The 22,822-nt window shown below is 48.2% G+C and overlaps 2 protein-coding genes and 2 long non-coding RNA genes across 11 annotated transcripts in view; 2 read left to right on the top strand and 2 right to left on the bottom strand.

The window, feature by feature from the left end:
- Nucleotides 1-440: 440 nt before the first annotated feature.
- ETFBKMT (electron transfer flavoprotein subunit beta lysine methyltransferase) lies at nt 441-5,591 on the bottom strand. Of its 3 annotated transcripts, none has more exons than XM_068662042.1 (4): nt 5,323-5,591; nt 3,980-4,400; nt 2,066-2,196; nt 441-1,365 (listed from the first exon to the last, which is right to left on the bottom strand). In XM_068662042.1, exons 2-4 carry the CDS (start codon nt 4,294-4,296, stop codon nt 998-1,000), a joined length of 816 nt encoding a protein of 271 aa, XP_068518143.1. In that variant the 5' UTR covers nt 4,297-4,400; nt 5,323-5,591; the 3' UTR covers nt 441-997. The 3 variants fall into 3 exon arrangements, with proteins under 3 accessions (XP_068518143.1, XP_068518151.1, XP_068518135.1); XM_068662050.1 differs by lacking the exon at nt 5,323-5,591 and adding an exon at nt 5,047-5,305; XM_068662034.1 differs by lacking the exon at nt 5,323-5,591 and adding an exon at nt 4,758-5,021.
- Nucleotides 5,592-6,903: 1,312 nt separating this feature from the next.
- LOC137845112 (uncharacterized) lies at nt 6,904-8,289 on the bottom strand. Its single transcript, XR_011090100.1, has 2 exons — nt 7,731-8,289; nt 6,904-7,228 (listed from the first exon to the last, which is right to left on the bottom strand). It is a non-coding gene; the product is annotated as an uncharacterized lncRNA (long non-coding RNA).
- LOC137845110 (uncharacterized) lies at nt 8,287-15,901 on the top strand. Its single transcript, XR_011090099.1, has 3 exons — nt 8,287-8,417; nt 9,899-9,994; nt 14,785-15,901. It is a non-coding gene; the product is annotated as an uncharacterized lncRNA (long non-coding RNA).
- A 1,927-nt stretch (nt 15,902-17,828) lies between these two features.
- Nucleotides 17,829-22,822, top strand: part of DENND5B (DENN domain containing 5B) — a 109,146-nt gene continuing 104,152 nt past the window's right edge. For 3 of the 6 annotated variants that reach the window (XM_068661952.1, XM_068661961.1, XM_068661969.1), the window contains exon 1: nt 17,830-18,084. In XM_068661952.1, the coding sequence (XP_068518053.1) occupies nt 17,973-18,084 (112 nt within the window). In that variant the 5' untranslated portion in view covers nt 17,830-17,972. Of the gene's footprint in view, nt 18,085-22,822 lie in introns of all 6 variants that reach the window. The other 3 variants (XM_068661942.1, XM_068661978.1, XM_068661988.1) reach the window with 3 other exon arrangements.

Raw genomic sequence — 22,822 nt, 5'->3', positions numbered from 1 at the left:
TTTAGTTTTTAGTTCCCCATCACTGCTTATTAAGTAGTAAACTGCTAAAAATTATAGTTCCTGCAAGGCTGCTCTGAAAACACTGGTTTTTGCTTCACGTTGCTAAACTTAGAGTCTCTCACAGCCTCTAGGTGTCCCTGCTTGAGAAGGGGGTTGGACCAGACAGCCTCCAGAGGTCTCTTCCAACCTCCAGCATTCTGTGGTTCTGTTCAGAAAAATGGCAGAAGGAAAGACAACTTCAACCCCCATCCTTTTCCCCTCATGATAAGTTGTCTTTTTTTTTTACCCTTGCAAAGTTAGGGAATGTAGCCATTTGAATGTTCTCTGTAAAGGAGAACATGTATCCTATGGCTATATAATCATGTCAGGTATTTAGAACTTTTACTGTGGTTACAAGTCAAGAAACATGTTTTAGGCTCCTAAATAACCACTCCAACAGCTTCAAGGAAGAATAGATTTATTTTAGAAGGAAGGGGGAGACACAAATTAGTTACTGGGACATTCAGAAGAGATATCCAGAAACAGAGCAAGGCACTTAGAATTGAGTATACTGTAAGCTAATAGTCTAGCAGAGAGTTATACAAAGGACAACAATCAATTTTTCTGTAAAGTGTGTTAAAGCAGTGCAGTAATCTTTCAGCTGCCATCTTCCTCTCTCCCCACAGTGGTATACTGAACACCTAAAACATTTCACAGTAGTGTCAAGGAGTGAAATTACCACATGAATTAGACAAAAAACATCAAGTATGCAAACTCTGAAGTGCAATCTCTTTGGATTTGCACTTCAGCAGGTCTCACTGAAAAAAGTTTGCATGTAGCTGTTACCTCATATAGATCCAAAGTCTCAGTGAACATGACTGAAATCACTACAGTGAAGGAACAGTAACCTACTTAGTATTAACAGGTATGTTCCATGTTTAATTTCCATTTCTGTTTTATATACTTACAAAAAAAAAAAAGCCACCCAAGTGAGACAACGTTGATTAGGAAGCCAGCTTTAACAGCTTTCTAAGCTATTTGATGAGGGCTGATAACTCCAGACGATACTTGATGTTAATCCATGGTTTTCCTGTCTGGTATACTCAGGAAGGGAATATTCTATCACTTTGTGGAGCTGGTTGTGAATGCTGTGGCTTAAAAACTGATACCTGCCAGGGTCACCAATCAGCACTTCAGTTTGATGCATCCTGATGCACTTCCTCAGCCAGCGATGGAGACCATCAGCAAGTTGTTCATCATAAAACATATCTCCCAGAACAATGAGGTCCCACTTGCCAGCATCCGAGTTAATGATATTCTTAATGGCGATGGGGAAGGGATCCAGGTGGTTCAGTTCACAGTTCAACCTCATTGCCATGCCTGCAACTGAAGAAAAGTCACAGAGTAAAAAAAAGTTTTAGGATTCTGCCATTCAGCCCCCTTGCAAATTTCGTTGATGCATTTTTCAATTTAATCTCTTAAATATTTTTGTTTATCCAACTGAAGGACTTCAACAGCTTTCATTATGGGTCAAAATCTAGCAGGAAGTGATGGAATTTTATCACCACACTACAACCTAGGGAAGTACTATCCATATTGGAAACCAAGGGCAATCCAGGGATCAAACTACATGTAGAATAGCCCTCTTGTCTCAACCTATGAATATACTTCCTCCCTAATCAATGAGTAATCAAGCTATGAACAAACTGAATTCACAAGTAAGTTAAGGGAAAACAAAACCTAGAGGGAAAGAAAGGCAAAATTCAGGCCCTAACATATGAAACTACAGGAAAAATGCTATGGTCCTACAGAGAAACCAGCTTGCCACCTACACTTGGGATTCTCTTCCAAAACAGCTGTGATGGTGTATAGCACATGTTTGACAGAGACTTTGTTCACTGCTATGCAGACACTTGGTGCAACCCAGCTTCTAACACTGGCAAAATCCATTCATCTTTCTAGCGCTCACAGAACTCTGTTTGGAAACTGAATTTCTGCCAAGTGAATCAAAGAAAAGTCAGTGTTAAACATGCTTTAATAAAAACAATAAAGGTCTTTACAGAGAGATGGGAAAAGAAAGCCTTACTAGGGTCAATGTCATTAGCAAGGACTTGGGATGCACCACTCATCACAGCAGCTATCGCTGTCGCTCCACATCCACTTCCAAGATCCAAAACTGATCGCCCTTTAACAACGCGTGGATTATCTAGAATGTACCTGGATTTAAAAGGAAGGTTGTTAGTGCAATACACAAGTTATGCAGGTTACTTGGGTTTGCATTATGCTGCACAAGAGTTTACTTCATACAGGTAATGAAGTGTGGTATCTTAAAGGATGCTTGTCCCACATATGCCTTGTGGTACAGAGCTCCTTATTTGCCTCTGCTGATGGAAAAATCAAGTACCACCGCCCTCTCCCCACCACAGCTTGGTGCTTGAGCTGGGGATATCAGACCAGTGAGTGAAACTGTTTTGTTTTTTTAATGAAAATAACCTTCTCCTGTGAGGTTTGACATACAGCTTTGTCATGCTGTTACCACACGATAGTTTGCAAACAGGGCAAAGGACAGGGTGGGACCTCCATGGAAGCCCTGTTTCCTCTGTCTAGGGGCTGTGCTTGGATTTGCAGTGATGTTCCTGCAGTAACGTGCAGAGCACAGGCTGGCCCAAGCACAGCAAGTGCTGTGTTTCCAGCTGAGGGCTTCTCAGGTTTCCCCTAATGACCACAGTGACAGGGCATGCGTCCCCTGGCAGGGACATGCCATGGCCATGATGGAATAATGAGGCACCTTACGGTACAGAGAGGAGTAGCTCGGAACAGGAGACTTCTTGTGTGGAAACGCCAACTGTGAAACAAGCATGGTTAAAGAAAAAGCATGTTTTCAGGTTCCTGGTTTTGTTTTACTTTTTCAGATTACACGGCTGATTTCTGACATGCCCAATGCATCAAGACAAGGGCATAAACAGTACGACAATCAAGTGGTGAAATGCCAGACAATTAGTATTGCTACCCAAATATCAGGGCCCATAAATCATATAATAACTACATAAAAGATTACCTTATCTTATTCAATCTTGCACTGTTTAGAAGCATCCTAATTTGTCTAAATGGCAGGCTAATCAACAATTTAACTGCACAACCCATCTTTTTCCTGGCTGAAAGTGCCTTCCTATTTACACTTCCCACCAGAAAAACAGCAAAGCCCCAATTCAGATCCTCCCGTTTCATCTACATAAGAATGTCTGACAGTTAATTTGTTATAATTACTTTTTTTTTTTTTCCTGCTATTCAAAGTAAGGTATTTCATTTTACAGAAGAACAGAACTCTAACTAGTTCCTGGGAATCAGGAATAGCAACAACATTCAAACACATTTCTACACTAGGTGGCAAAAATAAAAGTGTGGCTTCTGATGTGACCAGAAGGCAGTCAGTAAGGCTTGATAATAAGGCTGCTGAAATCCTAAAGGAAGAGACCGACTCAGGCTAGCCAGCACTCCAAGAGCATCAGCACAAACCTACTTTTCTCAGCTGACCAGACATACATCCACTGCCTGTCTGTCTCCAACAACAGCAGCAAGAGCAACGTGTCACCACAAAACAGCCATCCTTCTGTTAGGAGTGACAATGGGTGATGGCACTAAACACTCTGCAAGGTTTTGATGGCAAACGCACAGCTCTTCCACAGATCCAAATTCAACCCTGTGGTCAACGCATGCAGCTCCATGGAAGACAACAGATTTCAACGTAAGAGCTATAAGCTACTCGACAACAGATTTCAACGTAAGAGCTATAAGCTACTCTACATATAGCAGGTGCTGAAACTTCACAGCCAACCAGAAGAGACTGCTTCTATCCTGTATAAGCAGAGAGGAGCATGGATGATGTGCTCTCATACAAGGCAACTACATGTCACCATAAATCACTACAGCCAGAGCCAGACCTGACCTCCTGGCCAGCTGCAGACTGGACTGAGTGTTTTCAGCGATGTGTGCTGCATACCTGGACAGGGCTTGGCCTCCTGGCCAGTAAATTGCCCAGAATGGGTCCCCGTAAGGCCACAGGTCAGGCTTTTCCCTCCAGAACCTGCAGCGAGGGGTGAGGAGGCGCAGTCGTATCTCTGGCGTGAGGTGCCCGCTGCTGGTGACCTCCGTGTTCTCCTCCAAAAACGCCCTCACCTCAGGGTCCAAAGTCCTGCCAGCACTCCAGTGGCGGCAGCGCTTCCAGCGCAGAGAAGGGGCTCCTCTCCTGCTCCTCCAAGCCCTGGCCAGGGTGTTCTGCCTGCCCAGCAGGAGCCGCCTCCAGCCACGGAAGGCCATCTCTCCCTAGGACAGCTTGGAGCACAGCTTATCTGAGACGGGCGACGAGGCGGCTGGAAGCAAACTCACAGGACGCTGTTTTTCATATTGACAGATGATGATTCCTGAAAGGGAAATAACGCTATGTAAGCGATTTTTCTGTGACTGCAGGGCTAAGCACCACCAGGGCTTTAGGGAGCAGAGGTTCCCGTGCTGTTGTACTGTCATGAACATGTGTCTTGCCCCTGTCCCAGACAGCCTTTGAAGCCTGCAGGGAGTGGTATGTAAGGAAGGAGCTGTCACAGGACCCACTGGGAAGAAGGCTATCAACACATTCAATGAGAATCAACCAGTTAGCGGGAAAGCTGACAGCCAAAAAATTAAACGAAAAAATTAACCCGAGCTAACGCAAGAAAAACAGAACCAGCACATTCCCCAAAACTGTCTTTAGAAGATGAAGCGTTCAGACTGGGCAAGCTCACACTTGGGGGCCTGCTGACTGCTCAAGGCTGGTTTTCGCGGCCTCTGCTAGCAAACAGGGCCATAGGCAGAGGCTGAGCAGTGGGTGAAGAGCACTTTGTGTCTCGGGGCTTCACTTGTCCTTTCCTTGTCCACATCTTCAGCAGAAGCTCCTGTGTTTTCTGCTGTGTGAGCACAGCCTTTGCTTTAGTTTTAGTCTGACTGCTTCCTGACACCCAACACCTGCTATTCAGCTTGCCAAACCCTGGCTTTAATCGCTGGCTGCAGGCTCTGTATTTTCATTACAAACACCTGTGACAACGCTTTGCTTCTCCACGCCTGAGAACGCCACTGGGCAGATCCCAGGCGATTACCTCGGGTAATTAACCCACGCGACATTCCCCGGCCAGGCCGAGCCGCGTAACCCCCCGCTAATTGCTGCACGTTAATTTGATGTACGACACGCTGCCGCGCCCGACAGGCCGAGGTTCAGTCGCGACAGGGCCGCGACAGGGCCGCCCCTCCGCGGCGGGGCGAGGCGGGGCCGGGGCCGCGGCCTGTCGCGGGGCGCTGCCGGCCGCCACCTACCTGCTGCCGCCGCGCCGCTCCGCCCCGCTGCGCCGCGCCGGGGCCGGGCCGGGCCGTGCTGGGCTGTGCTGTGCTGTGCCGCCCGCCCTTAAAGCGGCAGCACGGGGAGAGAGCTCGGCGCTGGGGGGCTCGGCTCTAGGGATTCTGGTGTCCTGTGTCGCGATACGTGCCGACACGAGCAGCCGCTGTCCCTCAAGTCGGCAACATGGCTGCTGCGCTGAGGGCGCACTCGCTTCTCTCCCACCCCAAACGCCACAGCAGGGGCATGAGGGAGGGCGGCTTAAATCGCTCCTGTCCCAGTGCCCGAGCACCCTCTGGGTGCAGAACCTTTTCCTAACCCCCAGCCTGACCCTCCCCTGTCCCAGCTCCATGCCGTTTCCTCGGGTCCTGTCGCTGTCCCCAGAGAGCAGAGCTCAGCGCCTGCCCCTCCGCTCCCCTCGTGAGGGAGCTGCAGGTGCCATGAGACCTCCCCTCAGCCTGCTCTGCTCTGGACAAGCACCTGACAACTTATGAATGGTTCTGTTTCCTTCATTCCCTTTAAATATATATATATTTAAGCAATAAAGCATGTTTTCACCAGGCAGTGACTACAGCATGCAATCAAACCCTCACATCTCATCTTTCTCCTCCTTCCCCAGCCACATTCCCCTACACACCAGGAGAATTTCTGGGTTCCCCACGGGGTGGTTGGGTGCCACAACACCACAAAAGCCTTCCCACAGGGGCTGCCTATGGTTCGTTGATGTCTTGGCTGGATCCAGCTAAGGACACAAGAGGCCCCAGTGGGGAATAGAAGCAGCTTCTGACAAGAAGAACAGCAAACAAGGCTTTCCCTAGCTTCCCCGTGGCACAAAGTGTCCCAAATTTCACATGCTGCGTTCTGTAAATGGCTCCTGAGCCGTGCCTGAGGTGATGCCGCCAGCCCTGCAGCTCTGCAGGTGCCAGCTTAAGAGCAGATCACACAGGCGAAACCTGGATCTGCCCTGATCGCCTGGGTTATGAGGCCATCTAGTGACCTGCTGGCTCCATACACATGAAATGTGCTCTCCAGGGTGCAAAGCAAGGCCTTAAAATTATTTAGTCTTCCATGAGTGCCCAAGGAAGGTGGCCCCACCGTGCTGGGCTGCCAAGAGGCCAGGATGCAGCAGGAGAAGGCCAGGGCCCAGCCAGAGGCTGGTGTCTGCTCACCACATGAAGGGGGCTGAAGTCCACCAGCGTGTTGAGCTGTAGGGATGTTTGTGTGTCTTTTACTTGTCCGCATGTGGCTGTAAAGCAGGAGTCACCCCTCATCTTTTATAGGCTTTGATATCAAAGCATGGCCTAGGTGCAGGAAGGACATTATTTCTTGGAGGCCTTAGGGTGAACTGTGAGGTTTCAAAGGTCTTGAATCTTTCAGCAGTTCTTGCTGAAATAAAGAGCTCAGTACTGTAATAGAAGAGTGACTACCAACATCAGCTCAGGGTGCCTTATTAAGGTGTGATAATGACTTTATCACATAATACACCTCTGCCTTGTACATTTTATTTTATGGCTGAGAAGAGACTTGCAAAATACTGCTGATGCTCTCAGAAGGTTCTCAGAGAAACCTCACAGGAAAGCCTGTTCACTTTGATCGTCAGTCTCCAGGCATTTTAAGAAGTAACTTCTCAGGCCTAGTTCTTCTGAACTCTCAGTACATGGTATTGCTCAGTAGCTATTTGAACCTCAGTGAGGTCACTGCTCTCTAATACAGAGCAGCACCCCACTGAGGCAGTTAAAAAAAAACCCTTCCAGACTCCAAGTGTGACATTAAAAGGCTCTGATACCGATGATAGCTGCCAGCCCTCTTGCAAAAGTCTGGGTAAACCACTTAGACTTTCAGGACGTGCTCATGTTGATTATGTCAGGAAAGGATCACCACCCATCCCTGTGAGAAAAAAAGCGTTTCATTTCCTAAGGCTTTTTGCTTTAGTTTAGATAGTAGCATCTTGAGAATTTCTGCTGATCAAACGCATGATGCAGTTTGCAGCCAGCTAACGTAACTGTGCTGGAATTTGCTCTGAGGACAAGGACAACTTTAATCACAACAAAACATTGATCTGATAGATGGTGGAGGAGCGCAACTCGTTCAAAGAGGCGGTTGTAGCATAACACAAAAGGGACTCCTGTGCGTCCAAGGGAATTAGTGGATTACGGGCTGATGATAAAACTGCCTAGGACCCTGGGGAAATCTTGTCTGAACCAATTAACAACAAAAACAAGTGGAACTGTCTGAGAATGGGGAAAAAGGGAAGACAGAGAAGAGCTGCCTTCATGTTAAGGAACCCATGACTCATGAGACGTTGTAGATACAAAGGTTAAACCCAAGGGAAGAAAGACCTGCAGGGCAGCAGCCAGTTGATAACCTCACCTTATTCCTTCTCTCCTACCTTTTAAAACTGAATCTACAGCTCCATTTCCCAGAGCTCTTCCTGCAAGGCCAACTGCTATCGTTCACTTCAACAGAAGGACCTCAGTGGAAATTCACAGAATATGGATTCATTTGGAGTGCTGTTGATTTATAAAAAGCCTCCCAACAACTCAATATCAGCAGTCAGGGGTTTTGCACATCAGGATCAATTTGTGGTTGGCTAGAGGCTGCAGAAACAAGTCATTATCAAAATACAGCTGGCACATTAGCTAGTGGCTAAGGGAAAATTGAAGTTGAGAGCACTAGCTAGGTAAGGGAGAGGCAATTCAATTATTCTGTTGTGCCTCCAGGTACAATCCACACCTACTCATTTCAGAATCACTGCATCTTTTGCATTTGAAGAATAGCTAGCCTGACAAAACAAATCATACATTATATGCAGTATGTCCTGAAAGCATTGTGTGTGTTTTTCATAGGTTTACTTGTCCCTATACCTTCCAGCTGCATTGGGTTAGGAGAAGGAACGAGCAACAGCTGGCAAAGATAAAGGTATCAGGTGCAGCCTGGCATAGGTTGGAAGCAGGGGAGCATGCAAGGTATGGTTTTCTATGGGGTGAAATAAGCAAAAGCTAAGTTAAAATCTGTCCCTCATGCTTATGTAGGCTTAGTCTTTCTGAGATGAAGGGTTCTTGCAAGAGTCACAGAGGTAAGACCAAGAAGATGAAAACTCTCATTTCTAACATCATCCCTAGTTTTGTCTTTGCCTGTATACACAGTTAAAATGCAATTGGTCTCAGTTGTTTGCTCATGTTCATGCACAGCCAAGCATGGGAGCGTTTATGTAGCATAGGCAAAGCCTCAAAAGACACATGGAGTCAGAGGGTTTCTGCTTTTGTTTGTGTTCACTGCTCCTCAGAGAGTGCTGTACCTTGCTGCTGCAGCTGTGTGCTGGTCCAGATTTGGCTAACTGCTCATGCAAGAGTGTTGTGGGGCTACTTATTTCGATATTAAAACTAGAGGATGCATATTTTTAAGGGTGCTTAAGCTCTGTTTTTTAATAGCTGAAATCTCCTTGAAATACTGAGATCTTGACTCAGGTGGGGTATATTGTGACAATCAGCTAGCCCGAGTGAAACCTCACTGTGTGGGAAACTTGGGCAGAAACCAGATGAACCTGATGAGCATATCTGCAGTTAATGAATGTGTCCAGAGCTGTGTTGTGTACACACAGGTGTGCTGGTGGTTCTGGTTGCACAGCAAGAAGGTTTCCACACAGGCAGCATCTAAGGAGGAGCTACCGTGATGTTGGCACAGCCATTTGGGGGTGACTGTGTTAGTACTCCCAAAGAATGGCTGGTGGGGGATAGTTAGCAGTGGGTTTCTTCACAACTCCCTTTTGTCATCCACTCACTGAATGGTCCCCGTTGTACTTCTTGCACCGCTGTGATGCTACTACGTAAAATCTGTAAAAGCTTTTTGGATGCCTGTGCTCTCTCTTGGGTGGCTAGAGCTTTAGTGTTACAGCAATCTACTGGAAGCTGTTGGGTATCTCAACTTGGGAGCTGGGTATCTCATCTCTGGTGCTAGCCTATGGTGGGACAGAGCTCCTGGAGGAAGAAGGAAGGGCTGCAAATAGAGCTGATGAATGGCTGACTGCTGTCACATCATTTATCTGTTTGTTTGTTTATTTGTTTTTTCTTTTTTTTTTTTTCTGTACCATCACATCAGTCTGCACTTCCCTACAAAGCCCTGAGAGAGGAAGGAGATGACAGCTGAGAAGGGGCTGCTTGTGCGCTAGGGAGCCTCTCCAGCTGGTCTCAAGGCAATCTGTATTTGTCTAAGCCTGCCTGGGTGAAATGAAGATGTTTTCCATGTCCTCATCCTTCCTGACTTCCTGCAACAGGAAAATCCATCCTGCCTGCCTCTTCCTCAGGGCTCTGCCTCGCATCCCCTCAATATTTAATGTTCCACGGGTGATCTGTAGGTCTCATGGTTTCAGACCTTAGCTTTCCCCAGAGATGCCAAACGACAGTGCTAAGCCAACGTCTCATCTGGAGCAAGAGAACACAACTGCAGCCTGGATCGTAATGCAGCCAATGTTTCCCAAGCTTAGCTCTCTTTCTTGCCAGGTGGGCTCTGTTCAGTAGTGTGTTCAAACCCACAACTAATTCCTTCTCTCTTCTCCAGGCAGTGCTCCAGCATGCTCCAGAAATGAACCCTGGTGTAGAAGTACATTTGATTGTCTGATTTCTAAGGACCATGCTAACTGATGCCAGGGATAAGGTAAGGTAAGCAAAGATTTCAAGGAGCTGCATCAGTTCCCTGGAGCTGGTTGATTCAGTATTTCCCCAGTGCCGGAGAACTTCACAGAATATTTTAGTTTCCCGCTGGTGCTAGAGCCTGGCATCAGCTGAACTCTTCCTTTCACCTTCCACACGGTAGTCTGCCAAACATTTGGATTCTCGCAGGGATCTGGGGACAGAGGAAGTGATGGAGGTCTGAAGCAAATGGAAGACAGGCAGCATTTATTCACTAGAGAGTCCCTAAGGGAAACTGTTCACATTCGATATGCCTCCTTTTCTGGTTGATGCTTGCTATGATGTTTTGGGGGAGTTTCAGGTTCCTGAAGCAACTTAGCTGTGAGTCAGGGTCAAGCTGTGTCAGGACCTCTGCTCTTCGGTGTTTTGCACTGGTGTCTAAAGTGTCTAAACAAATGACCCCACTGCGGGATGCCCAGAGGAATGGAAATACAGCTGCCCTGCAGCCCCAAACAGATCACTCTCATGATGAATATGTTGGAGCTTAAGTTCAACGTGACCAAGCAGAGAAGAGCTACTACTTGTGCACATGGAGGTATTGGAAGGTCTCAGGGGATTGGAAAAGGTCTCAGCATTTGGACCTGTTATCAGTTTTCAGTGATACCCTTCAAAGAGTTACTTCCCCTGGCTTTCCCCTCCATACTTAGTCATGCAGGTTAACCTCCAAAATGTGTTTTACGCCCTTCTCCTTAGAATAAAGGCAGCTGTCATTTTTGTATCAGCAGGTTTGAAATGCACACCAGGCCAGATCCATGGAGGTTTGTTTTTGTTTTTTTACAGAATAGTTTAAACTGACATTAGCCTCTATAAAATGGCATTGTGCTTCAGACCTCTCCGGGCTGACTCAGGCAACATGCTGCAGCTTCCTTCATAGAGTAATAGAATGGTTTTGTTTGGAAGGGACATTAAAGCCCACCCAGTCCCATCCCTTGCCATGGGCAGGGACACCTCCCACCAGCCCAGGCTGCCCAAAGCCCCGTCCAGCCTGGCCTTGAGCACCTCCAGGGATGGGGCAGCCACAGCTTCTCTGGGCAACCTGTGTCAGGGCCTCACTGCCCTCTGAGGGAAGAATTTCTTCTGAATATCTAATCTAAATCTCCTCTCTTTTAGTTTAAAGCCATTCCCCTTTGTCCTATCACTCCACTCCCTGACCAAGAGTCCCTCCCCAGCTCTCCTGCAGGCCCCTTTAGGCACTGGCAGGCTGCTGTAAGGTTTCCCCAGAGCCTTCCCTTCTCCAGGCTGAACAACCCCAGCTCCCCCAGCCTGTCTCCAGGTGCTCCAGCCCTTGATCAGCCTTGTGGCCTCCTCTGGACCCACCAACAGGTTGATGTCCTTGTGCTGGGGGGCCAGAGCTGAATGCAGGGCTCCAGGTGGGGGGATCTCATGAGATACCTTTGCGGCAGCAGAGGACACGGTGCAGAGATGCCTGGGTGGGCTCGGGGGCTGGCTCCCAGCAGGGCTGGACTCTCCAGCTACACACAGAACTGCTCAACTGCCTCCTGTCACAGCACACCCAGCCTGGGAGCCCCCCGTCTTGCTCTGCCTCACCTCAGCTCTGTTTCTAACAGGTGAGAGTCAGGTCTCGTGCAAGCAGCTGCACCCAGCTCTGATGGAAGCAGCAGTGTTGCTGTGACTGCCTGGCACCAAAGACTGCTGCTGCTGTCTTGCTCTCACCCCTGCCAGGCAATGCTGAGCACTGGGAAGCCAATGCTTCTGGTTTAGCTTGGGAAAAACTCCTGGGATTGCCCCCTAACTCTTGCATTTTGGCCTGTGGAGAGGCACTGAGCCTACTGCCGCATCAGAGGGTGTTAAATGCTCCCACCCGCAAAGGTTGTGCCTGACAGGAACTGCTGGAATTGCTCAGCATGGATCCGGTTTTCAGTATGTTGTGGCTATTGGCTTGCAAGGAAGTCACCCAGAAACATGATCCTCAAGGAGAAGCAAACTGCTTTGATCTCTCTCCTGCTGTTAGATGTGAGCTCCGAGCTGCACTCCAGTATTTCTAAGCAAAAGCACAGGTGTCGTAAGGCAGAACGGCAGAGCTGTCATTGGTAGAAAGACTCCTAAGCAGCAAAGTACTTCCAGGCAAAATATTGTTATCTGCCATGAAGAACGAGCGGTGGAGAGATGGCTGAACCTATGGGTAGCAGAAGTCTAAACATTTATAAAAACACAAGCTGTAATAGGAAGATTGAAACAGCCCCTTCCATGCTTGGATTTGCAAGAACTGCTTTTAGATTGATAACGTAACATCACTCCAACGACATAAATGCTTATAACTGCACGCAGCAAAGCAGCAGTCCTTGCTAAACGGTGAAACAATTCAAAATGCATATTCATTTCAGGAAATACTTTTCATCTGCCCTTGATCTCGTGTTGTATATTGGCTATGGATTCAGTGGATTTGGATTTCTTTAGCACGCCCTTGGGCTTTCAAGTGTGCTAGGATGCATTGTAATGTAGATGTGGGGTGTCTGGCACTTCTTGCTGAATAGGGCTTCAAAGGGAAGTTGGGAAATTGAAATCGGGGAAGTTGAAATCAGACTCTAATTACATTTGTACCGGGGCCAAAGGCAATTTGACAAAGAGCTTACGTGCTCTCTGTGAACAGATTTTTGTCAGGAGCGCATGAAAATACACGGTTGGTTCACGCTCCCCCTGATAGCAGCAGACGTGGGACTGGAAGCAAAGATAAAGGAAAAGCCACGATGTTGGCCAGGTGTATGTGACAGCCTGGGTGTCTCTGCTCTGCAAGCTTTCCTAGCGCTTCCCGTGGGCAGAAACTCACGTGGGTACATTTAGTGGCAAGACTCCTTGCCCGAGCAAACGCGTGCTGAGGTCCTGGGGCGCTGATATCAGGGGAATATGAGTTTAGAGCCGGGGAAACAACTCCCCAGCAGAAAGCAACCCTGAGCCCAAAACACGCGGCCCCTTCCCAAACAAAGAGCAGAGCTTTGTTCCGCACGCCCGGCTCAGGGCTGTAGGAAAGGCATCTGCCAGCACAGCGCGGCGCTGGGACGCTGGGGCTGCCCACAGGTGCATCCCCCAGCGGGGCCGCCCTGGGGAACAACGGGGCTTTGTCCTGGCAGATGTTAGGGCAGGGGAGAAGCGGCGTTTGCTCCATGCTCCTGGGGGCTGTTGAAGCTGGGGAGCTCACTGACCCGATTACTGGGAGCTGGTGCTTCTCAGCAGTTACAGGGATTTGGCCAAGGTCAAGCGGCGAGGGAGTGATGCTGGGATGGAAAGCTGCGTGGGGGCTTTAGCTGGACGCTTACAGCACAACGCCTCCATTAGCACGTGACGTGCCAGTGATTGATGCAAGCAGCGTCCTTTGCTGATTGGGTTTGATCTCGGCGTGTGCGTCTGGAGTGAGCAAAGAGCAGCAGGCGTACCGAGCAGGGCAAAGCACGGTCTTTGACCTCTGGGTCTTGGCACTGAATCATCCGAATTGCAGCGGCTGCACGTGAGCCTGCTCCTGACTTGGTGAGGGGGATAAGGGAAGGCCACCTAATCGGGCGCTTGGCAGGAGGAGGTGCCTCTTGCAATCTCAGTGCAAAAATCAAAGGCAAAGAAGTGGAGCAAAACGGCAGGCAGGAATCATGGATTTTCACCATTCTGGCACAAAACATGTGTGGAGGAAAAGGAGGTCCCAAACCGGGGAGCCCTGCCCAGCCCAGAAAGGAGGTGCCCCTTTGGCAGAGGGCTGAGTTGTGGAGCCAGGCTTGCAGAATGAAGGCAGGCTGCGTATCCCCATCCTTGCCTGTGCTGTAGGATCAGCTTTCTGAAACTGGGCTAGGTGCACTTGCCAAGGAGTTGGAAAATACTGCAGGTTTTTTGAGAAGAAAGCATGTAGGGCCAGTAGTGGGATGGAGGGAGAGAGAAGGTGCAATCAGCTATTAAATCATTTTGGTTGTCTTGTGAAACCTCTCCCTCGGGGATCCTCTCCAAAAGCAAATAAGAGTGGAATGTGTCTAGATGTGTTTGCAGTGGAAGGGCACATTTGATGGATGTACATAAAATGAACAAAATGGAATCGGCCACAACAGAGAATTAAAGATTTAAGATCTTTAAATTGTAAATCACAGGAGCTTCGGAGTTCCTGCGGCAGAGATGCAGGGAAGCAGTCATCTTTTCCTTCGTTATCTATAATTCTGCTATATGAATAATAATTACGCAGTGTGACAGAGGAAAGCCGTGTGCTTTTATTCCGGCTTAATCTTTACAGATATGAGGCCAGTATAGAAGACGAGCTACTTGCTTTAATGGTATTATAATTTGATTTAATATTAGAATATGTGCCTGCAGTATCTGCTGTCTGAGCAACAACAAATTGTGCTGGAGGAAATGTTCTTTGCTCTATGTCTTCTGGCTAGTGATCTGGTGTGTTTGGTTTTAAAGCCTCAGGCAGCAAATACCTTTCCAAGGTTTTAAGCAGTCTTCTTGCATAAGCTAAAAGAATAAAAACTGCTTTATGAACCTCGCTGTAAGATCTGCTGCTGCTGCTGTTGTTTTTCTCCCTGTTTCTGCTGTGTGCTCTTCTCTGCTTTGAGCCTAGGATGGTTTTAGTGTCAGTCTTAAAGTCCATTCTTATAAGCTGCCTTTCAGCTAATTATTTGCACTCTGCTTCTCGTGAGGTAGCTCACAGTGCTGCAAACAGCTCAAATCAAAGTAAGCCAAAAGTAGAGAACTGTTCTTCTGAGCATCGCAAACATTCGTTTTCATCTAATTTGTTTTCCCTCTCTTCCACCCTACCAGATCTCGTGACTGCATAGCTATTAGAGGAAAATAAGAAAGGCTTTCAATGGAAAATCAATGTGGCTTGGCAGCTGGTGAGGGATCGTATGCAGGAAGCTGTAGAGCTGCCTTAAGTAGTTGAGCAATCCATCAGCAGCAAGCGCGATTTTCATTTCATTGAAGAATGCTGAAGAAAATAAAATGTGAAGCAAGAGTCCCAGCAAGGAGAAGTGATACAGCCTTCAAATAGCAGGGTTTGCCACCTCTCCGAAACGTTGGGCATTGCCTCCTTGCAGAAGTAGGACAAGGAGCTTGACAGACCTGCAGTCTGATCTTTTCTGGCAGATCCTAAGGGCAGGGGGGGCTGACACGCTTGTCAGCATTTGACCCAGTTTAAACTAACAGATCCTGAAAAACAAAGACGTGCTGAGAGATTAAGGAGCGGGAAGGCTGAAACAACTTGATACTGGGAGAAACCTTCCCTCCAGCTGAAGACACGAGTACCTAAGGAGGAAGAACAAACCCAAGACAAAAATCTCCCCCTGCTGACACGCTGCTGGTGATGGAACAAAGCTGTTGCCACGGGAGAGCAGATTAAAGTAAAAAGGTCCTGGGCAGGTCTGGTCTATGCTATGAAGTTTTTTGTGTTCACCCCAACCTGTGCTTCAGTCCTACTGTATCCCTGCTCCTTCTGCTCTGGCACTGCTCAGTATTCTGCAGTCCCAGGGACAAGCCCCATCTCCCCAGTATTATTGTCAGAGTGCTTTGAAAAGGGGACATCCAGCCCCCCCATTGTCCCTTGCAGAGAGCCAACTCCCTTTGCTGGTGAAAGGAAAAAAATCCTCATAATCCCACTGTTAGCTCCGATCATCCCAGATGTGCCTCGCAGCACAGCCCTAACAGTCACCGCCTCTTCCCTGGCTGCAGAAAAGCTTCTCCACGGCATGTGCCTGACTGGTGAGCGTACACCACAGATTTTGTTGCTTTGGGGGCTCGTTCCCATTATCCACTCCCTCTACAAGAAGTTCCACAGCCCTTTTGTGAACCTGCCTGTGGCTGCTGTGAAATGTAGGTAGTCAGTGTGGCAAATACAGAGGAGGTGTTTGGCTGGTCTCTGAAGCAGGGCAGCCCCTCTAGAGAGGCCTTGGTGACCTGCGCAGGATGGGTTGGATAGTGAAAAGAAGATTAAGATTAAAAATAAATAGAAAAAGCCTAGATGCTGGGAAAATGTCCAGTCTGCCTCCTGCAGTGGAGGAGAGCAGTGCTACTGGGCAGGAGGACAGAGGGCCCTCATGTAACTAAGGTTGTGTGGGTGAGTTCTGAAATTTTAATATTGTCCAAAGAAACTACTGTCAAGCTTACTTTAATTGTTAAAATCTCTTAAAAGTTACCAATTCTTTGAGATGAGAGCCAGGGTAAAAGGAAAAAAAAATAAGATGAAAGTGAAGAAGGGGAGCTACCCAAAAGTTGCACATGGCATCTGAAGCTAGGCTGGCTTGGAGGGTAAGACTGAACAGCTCAGATGGAAGGGTTGAGGTGACAAAAATCCAGGCCCAGGGACATAAAGTGGCGCACCACAGGTAGGAATATTTGGTGCTGGCACTGAGAAGGAGCTGGGTGGCCTCATTGGGATGACGTGCCCAGAAGATCCATCTTATAAGAAGAAATCATCACTGCCCATGTGAAACTCCTGCAAGAGCGTCTGTGGGAGCTGTGTATACAGGAGCAGGAGCTTAACCTTACAGCTGCTCCAGGAGAGGAGTGGATTTTTGGACCCCGTTTGTTGGATTTTAAACCTGTAATCTCACATGCTGTAGTTCATGCCCATGTTTAATGCTGTATGTGTCATTGATGTTTGAGATTAAAACATCTACTAAACTATTTGAACCAAAAAATGTTGTCCCGTGCAGAAGACAGCTAAACAACGCTATCTAGAACTGCCTGCTGCCCAAGAACAGGTCAGGATTGTTGTGTTAAATGTTGGGTTACTCTTAGAGGGTGTCCTAACTCATACCATCTTTTACAGAGGCTGGTGAAGCCACTTTTCTTGGACTTCCCAGAGACACCCATGCGATCAGGCCTCCAAAGAGACACCTACAGCAGGAACAAGAGCAATTAGGCTTGAATGAGAGTCAGAGACTGATTAAGCTCTTATCCTCTGACCTACAGCCAACTGAGCAGGCAGATACAAGTTAATAAACAAACCAAACTAAATAAAATAACCCGGCTCTCAGTGCAAAGTCGAGAAAATGACTGGACTCATGGAAAACTCCTGCATGGATCCAGCAGCGTCTAGCTTGTTTCACTGAGCACTGCAGCCACCAGAGGCTGTGATGTGACAGAGGGCTCTGATCTTCTTTTTCCTTGGATATTTTAGTGGGGAAATTGGTTGAGTCCTTGTCTGGCAGGAAGGTGAGATGTGAAAGGGCATCTAACGTGGTGGTTCAAGGGGAAGGAGACCGTGAGAGACGCTGCTGAGGGTTGCCAGCGGGTGGGAGGGAGCAGTTCTTCCCCCTGCCTCTGCGTTATGGCCTGTGTTAAAGGTGAAATAATGAGTTCTGTGTGGGCATTTCCTACACCAACAGCATCATCAAAGGGGTTTGTTGAACAAGGACAAATACAGATCAGAGCGTGTGGCTCATGGTGCTGAGAGGTAACTGAGGCAGATCCTAAGAGTCCATGGTGAGCAAGGGATGGGGCTGAATGTTGCACACTGAATATACCAAGGGTAGTATGCGAATTGAGGGAAGAATTAAATCGCACATTGAGTGATTCTGTGATTCCAAACCCTACCCTTTTAAAAGCAGATCAGCCAGTGCTTCGGTGTGGGGTGACGATAACCAGAGGGCTCCCAGGAACGGGGCTAAAATCACGCCGATTCCTTCCTGGATATGCCAGAAGGGCTGTCAAACCCCGGTCCATCAGGCCATGAAGAGATGCTTTAGGACCCCCTCCCACCCCCGGAGCCCCTCAGCTCCCCTCGGGGCCGGGCAGCAGCAGCGGGGGGGGCCGGGCAGGCTTTAAAAGCCCCGCGGGGGCGGTGCGCCCGCTCCTCCCGCCCCCCTCAGCTGACGGCGGGGCCGGGGCCGCTCGGTGCCCGCCCGCCGCGGCCTGCGAGCCGCCGGGGACGGGGATTTGGGGACGGGGACAGGGACGGGGGGGCTCCGTGAGCGCTGCGGCACCCACACGGAGCCGCCACCCCCGCTGGGATGAGCGGGAGCGGCGCCCCCGGGCCCGGCGCGGCTCCCTGCCGCTTCGCCCACTACTTCGTGCTCTGCGGCATCGACGCGGAGAGCGGGCTGGAGCCCGACGAGCTGGCAGGTGAGGGGGGCTGCGGGGCTCCTTGGGGTCGGGGGGCTGCTGCAAAATGTCCCCGCACTCCCCCCCCCAAAACCGGCACCGCCCCGGGGGGAGGCAGCCGGGGGGGCTCCGCGCCGCAGCGCGGCCGGGAGACGGCGTCTTCGGCCCTGGTTCGGGTATGGGGGGAGCTGAGGAAATGAATGGGATCGCGTCTTTTTGCCCTTTTTTTTTTTTTATTATTTATTGCGTTTGGTGGTTATCTGTTCCAAAATAACCGGCCTCCGCCCCCGGAGGTGTCACGGAGCCAAGGGAAATTGTGGCGATGGGGTCGTGGCGGTGCTAACTCATCCGCTCGGATGGTCATTGCCCACCGCCGGGTTTGGGCAGGCTTGTGCGGGGAGAAGGCGGCATCCCCCCCCCAGACGGCGCTGTGCTCAGAAGGAAGCGTTTAAGCCGTTTTTTTTTTTTCACAGGTAAAATCAGATTGATGAGAAGCTCGGTAACGGGACTTCAGTGCTTGGATGCTAAACGCTTCCTCCTGGAGTCGGGATTTGCGCTTTGCTGCCCGTTTGTACCCATGCTGTGGGTATGGGGGGCACCCCACAGCCGTGCCCACCCAAGGGTCCCGGCGAGGCGTGCGCTGGGCTGCGGCAGGAGCGCGGCGCCTCCCGGTTGTGTAAGAGCAGGAGTCGCCATCTGCGTCGCCCATCAGCGCGCCCCGGTTGAAGTTCATCTGTCTGTGGGCTGCAAACGGGGGGCAGATCAGGGCACCCGACTTCCCCGGACCCGTAGCCTTCCCCACGGTCTTTGCATGGAGCATGCGTTCGAGGGAGTCAGGGTCTCAGACTTGATGCCTCAGCCAAGTGCTCTTTGAGCTGTGTGGTTTTTAACATGTGCCCGTGACTGCGATCATGGTTTGGCTTTAGTGCTCTTAATAGAGATCTCCTGGCTCATGAGCCTTCTCCCAGCTGATGGCACGCAGGGTTGGATTTGCATAACACGACCTATTGGGGTTTCAGGAACTTGAATTTTGAGTCATCTCTAACTCGTTGTTCTGAAAAGAGGCTATTTTTAAAGCAGTGGTGGCTAGCAGGCTGTACCTTCCCTGGTGACTACCTGTACTTTTAAAAACCTGTCTTTTGCTGCTTTCTGCTCCGTTTCACAATAGGGTAAACCAACGTGCTCTTGGGGAGCACTGTTCAAGGGCAGATGAACGCTTTTGGTCCATACAGTGTCGTGGCTCTGTGTCTTCCACGGCAATTTAGGGGGTTTAGCCAAACTTCCAGCAACGCGTATCTGATTTTAAAGCTAAAGATATGGTTTAAGCATGTAAAAACTTTTGGGTAAATCCAATTTTGGAGGCATCTTCAATGCTTAAGGAGGTTGGGATATGGTAGAGGAAGAACTGGAGTAACAGGAACAATGGTGGGACTTCATATTACCACTGAGCAGTGTTATATTTTTAGGGACTTGTGACAAGAGCTCTCTGCTATCAGCTGGGAGCTCAGCACTTGGAAACGTTGGAGAAGAACAGGCAGTGCTGGGAGCCACAAATATAATGCAGCCATGGAGAAATTAACTCTGGTTTTAGATGCAGCTGAGAAGACATTTCTGTTAAACCTTGGGGAGTATTAATGCCACCATAGGCAGGCACCAGCGAGATCTCATCTGTCTGTTACAGGTTTCAAAAACTGAGCTACCAGGATTGAAATCATAATTGGAATACGCAGGGAGAGAGATGCTTGAGGAATAGAAAGGCTGTTGTGTCACAGGACACCCACAAATGGGGCTGTTGCTTTCTAAAAATGCTTTTACAATGCTTTCTGGAAAGAAACGAGCCTGTTATCTTGGTGTTGAATTATGTAGCTGTGATAGCTTTCCATCTTGCTAGCCTTGTGCTTAAAGAGGCTGTTGAGGGAAGTCATGCCTTTGGTGAAGAGCTGCCATCGCTTAAGCCGTCACGCAGATCATCCCTAATTTAGCAAAAAAGTAATTAAGAACCTGCTTATCTCAAACCGTGCGAGTCCCTTAGCAGCCGCAGTACACAAAGCACCTTGCTGGAATAAGGCTCGAGCACATCGAACCGCACCAGACCTGAGCACTGAGCAGAGGAGCGAGACGAGACGGAGGCCCTGGGGCCTGTTCTGTGAGCGGAAAAGCAGAAGTTACAAAATCCTCGTGGGGTTTTTGGTTTCCAGGTGGACTGGCTGGTGATCAGCAAAGGCACGGAGGAGCTGCGGGTGAGGCAGCCCTGGTGTCAGCTGGAGCTGCCTGGCCTGTGCTGTGGGCAGCTCGAGGTGCACAGGAAGGCTTTCCTTGCCCGACGACTTAAACCCAAATTCTCCCTCCGCACAAAGATTTTGCAGTTAAAAAATAATAGAAACACATCTGTGAATTTATGCGTCAGGCGTGAAGCAAAATGTTCGACGGCTCTCTTGGAGGCAGCACAAATAACTGCCCTTGTGAGGCTTTCAAATTCTTTTTGTAGGGTTGTTATGTTTAATCACAAAATGAAGTACAATCAAGTTTTTAAAGGTTGACAAGGTCTCTACATGCTTTTAGGGAAGAGTGACTTGCTCTGTAGGTGATCCTGCAGATGCTAAGTGCTTAATATACATTTGGTAGATGAGAATTTTCCACCATGCAAATGATTCATTTTGCTTAGATTTTTTTCTCACTTTTGCATGTGTATTATTTTGCGGTGTAGTTTGTTTTCTTTTTTAATATAGGAAACTACTCCACAGCTGACTTTTCAAGTGACGTCATTTTGGTTTTCAGGTCAGTTTGTTTGAAAGCTGTCCACCTATTGCTTGACTTGGGGGTATATCCAGGCATGCAGCACCGTAGCGTATGGTTTATAATGCTGGCAAACACTTGTGGCACTAGCACAGAGCTCTCGGTCAAGGATGAAAGAAAAAAATCTAGGGACTTGAGGGAAGAAAGGAAACTGTCTAAGGATTTCTTGGCACTTAATATTTGGAGAGGTCGGGGAAGAAAAGCAGTTTATTTGACATGAAATATCTTGAAAAGCATGAAAATTTCAGTATTAGTTTCTGCTTCTTGTTGAGCTCCACTAAAATAGGATGAAGGAAGTTTTTCTCTTGTGTTCAGGGCTGATGGAAGATACGTTTCAGTTTGCTTTCATCTTCATACCTCCTTCTCCAGGTAAAGTCATCTTGAGACCATCAGCGCTGGAATTGCATGTGCTTAAAGAAACGCATTGTAGTAAATATTTTGTTGCCTCAAAGAAAAGCAGTTTATTAAAAGAAAAACAGTTTATTAAACTGCTTCTATTAATAGTTTGCCATATTATATAAAATTTAAGCACGTGTGCAAGGCATAAGATTTTTCTGCCTGTAGCCACCATTATGTTTTGTTTTGATAACATATTAAACTTTGTAGTACCTTGTTAAAGAGTCGCATACAAATTCTAAATACTGTAACGTAGGGAAAAAATCCCAAGTACTTGAGAGTCAGTTAAGACAAAGTCTCTTAGTGAGGGAAATAATTTCGGGTTCTGGAAGAAAGTAGAGAGGGAATTACAGGTGGGTATTTTGTTCCCAATTAGAGGAAGAGGTCTGAGCTCTGCAGAGGATGCTGCGGAGTGGATGCTAATGGAGCAGTTTGGAGGGAGAGAAGATGTGGTTAAAGGTGAGGGTGTAGTAAGCCAGTGTAGGAAGTGAGGCCTGAAGGGCTGTGTTGGATGATGTCTTCTGTGTTTAGGAATGTGAATATTGCTGAAGTTGTAGTAGCTGTGTAAAATGTGATGTTTTATAGCTTTTTCCATGTGAAAACCTCAAGCATGGAGCATGGTATCGAGATAATACTTTGCAATTAGGAGAATTTCAAGTTATTGTATCTTGTCTGGCAATATTTTGCATTGTCTAGTTTTGGATTCAGTGTCGTAGCATCCTGGGTCAGTTTATACTTTAAAGCTGTAGGGAGCTTCACTGCTTTTAAGACCAGCTATTTATTTTCTTGCTGTGACCAGCCAAGCAGTTGCTGGGAGGGCTCACTGGCCCTGCTAACGGGGCAAATCGAGTGTCTTGGGGAAAATAAACAATACTTCTGCCTCTTGCTATAAATATCCAGACGTTGATAATTAATTTCCTCCATCAGTGAAACATTATCTGCGCCCATAATGATGAAAAACAAACAGTGTGCCTTGCAGTCTGGCTAACTGTGCTTCTCGTCTAGCAGGCTCTTATTTTTAGAAAGGCAAAAGCCTTTTTATTTTTTGTGTGCACTTGGCACCTGCATGCTCCTGCGGTGCACAGCCTGACGCAGCTCGCGCGGCTCTCCCTCCATCTGACTTCCTTCGTGCCAGGTCACAACAGAGTGCCAGGCTTCGAAGGGGAAAACGTAGTGGCGTTGCTACAGTGATGCAACTTCTCGTGTACGTGACCTTTCTCAAAATAAGTGATTGGGTTTTTTCCTAGTTTACTGGAAATACAGATAAATTTCCCTTGACCAAGGAATGTCTAAACAGTTGCAGTTCCTGTTCATGACTTGGTTGTGACAAATGAAAAGCAGGCTACGGGAGTTTTGCTTTTCATTTTTTAAGTACAGTCCAGAGTGATGCAAAACATGCATTGTCCTGGTTAAGTAACCTGGATAAGGATGAAACTAGTACTGGTTGAGGAGAAGATGTCTCATGTACAACTAAACATACCTTAACATGCACCTCAGAAGCAGTTGTAGTAGGTTGCTCAGGATTTCTGATCATTACAGTGCTGGTAGATGCGATGGAAATCTAGTG

The sequence above is a fragment of the Anas acuta genome, chromosome 1, assembly GCF_963932015.1.
Source record: "Anas acuta chromosome 1, bAnaAcu1.1, whole genome shotgun sequence".
Taxonomy (NCBI): domain Eukaryota; kingdom Metazoa; phylum Chordata; class Aves; order Anseriformes; family Anatidae; genus Anas; species Anas acuta.
The sequence above is the reverse complement of the archived record's forward strand: the minus strand, read 5'-3'. Positions and strand labels throughout refer to the sequence as shown.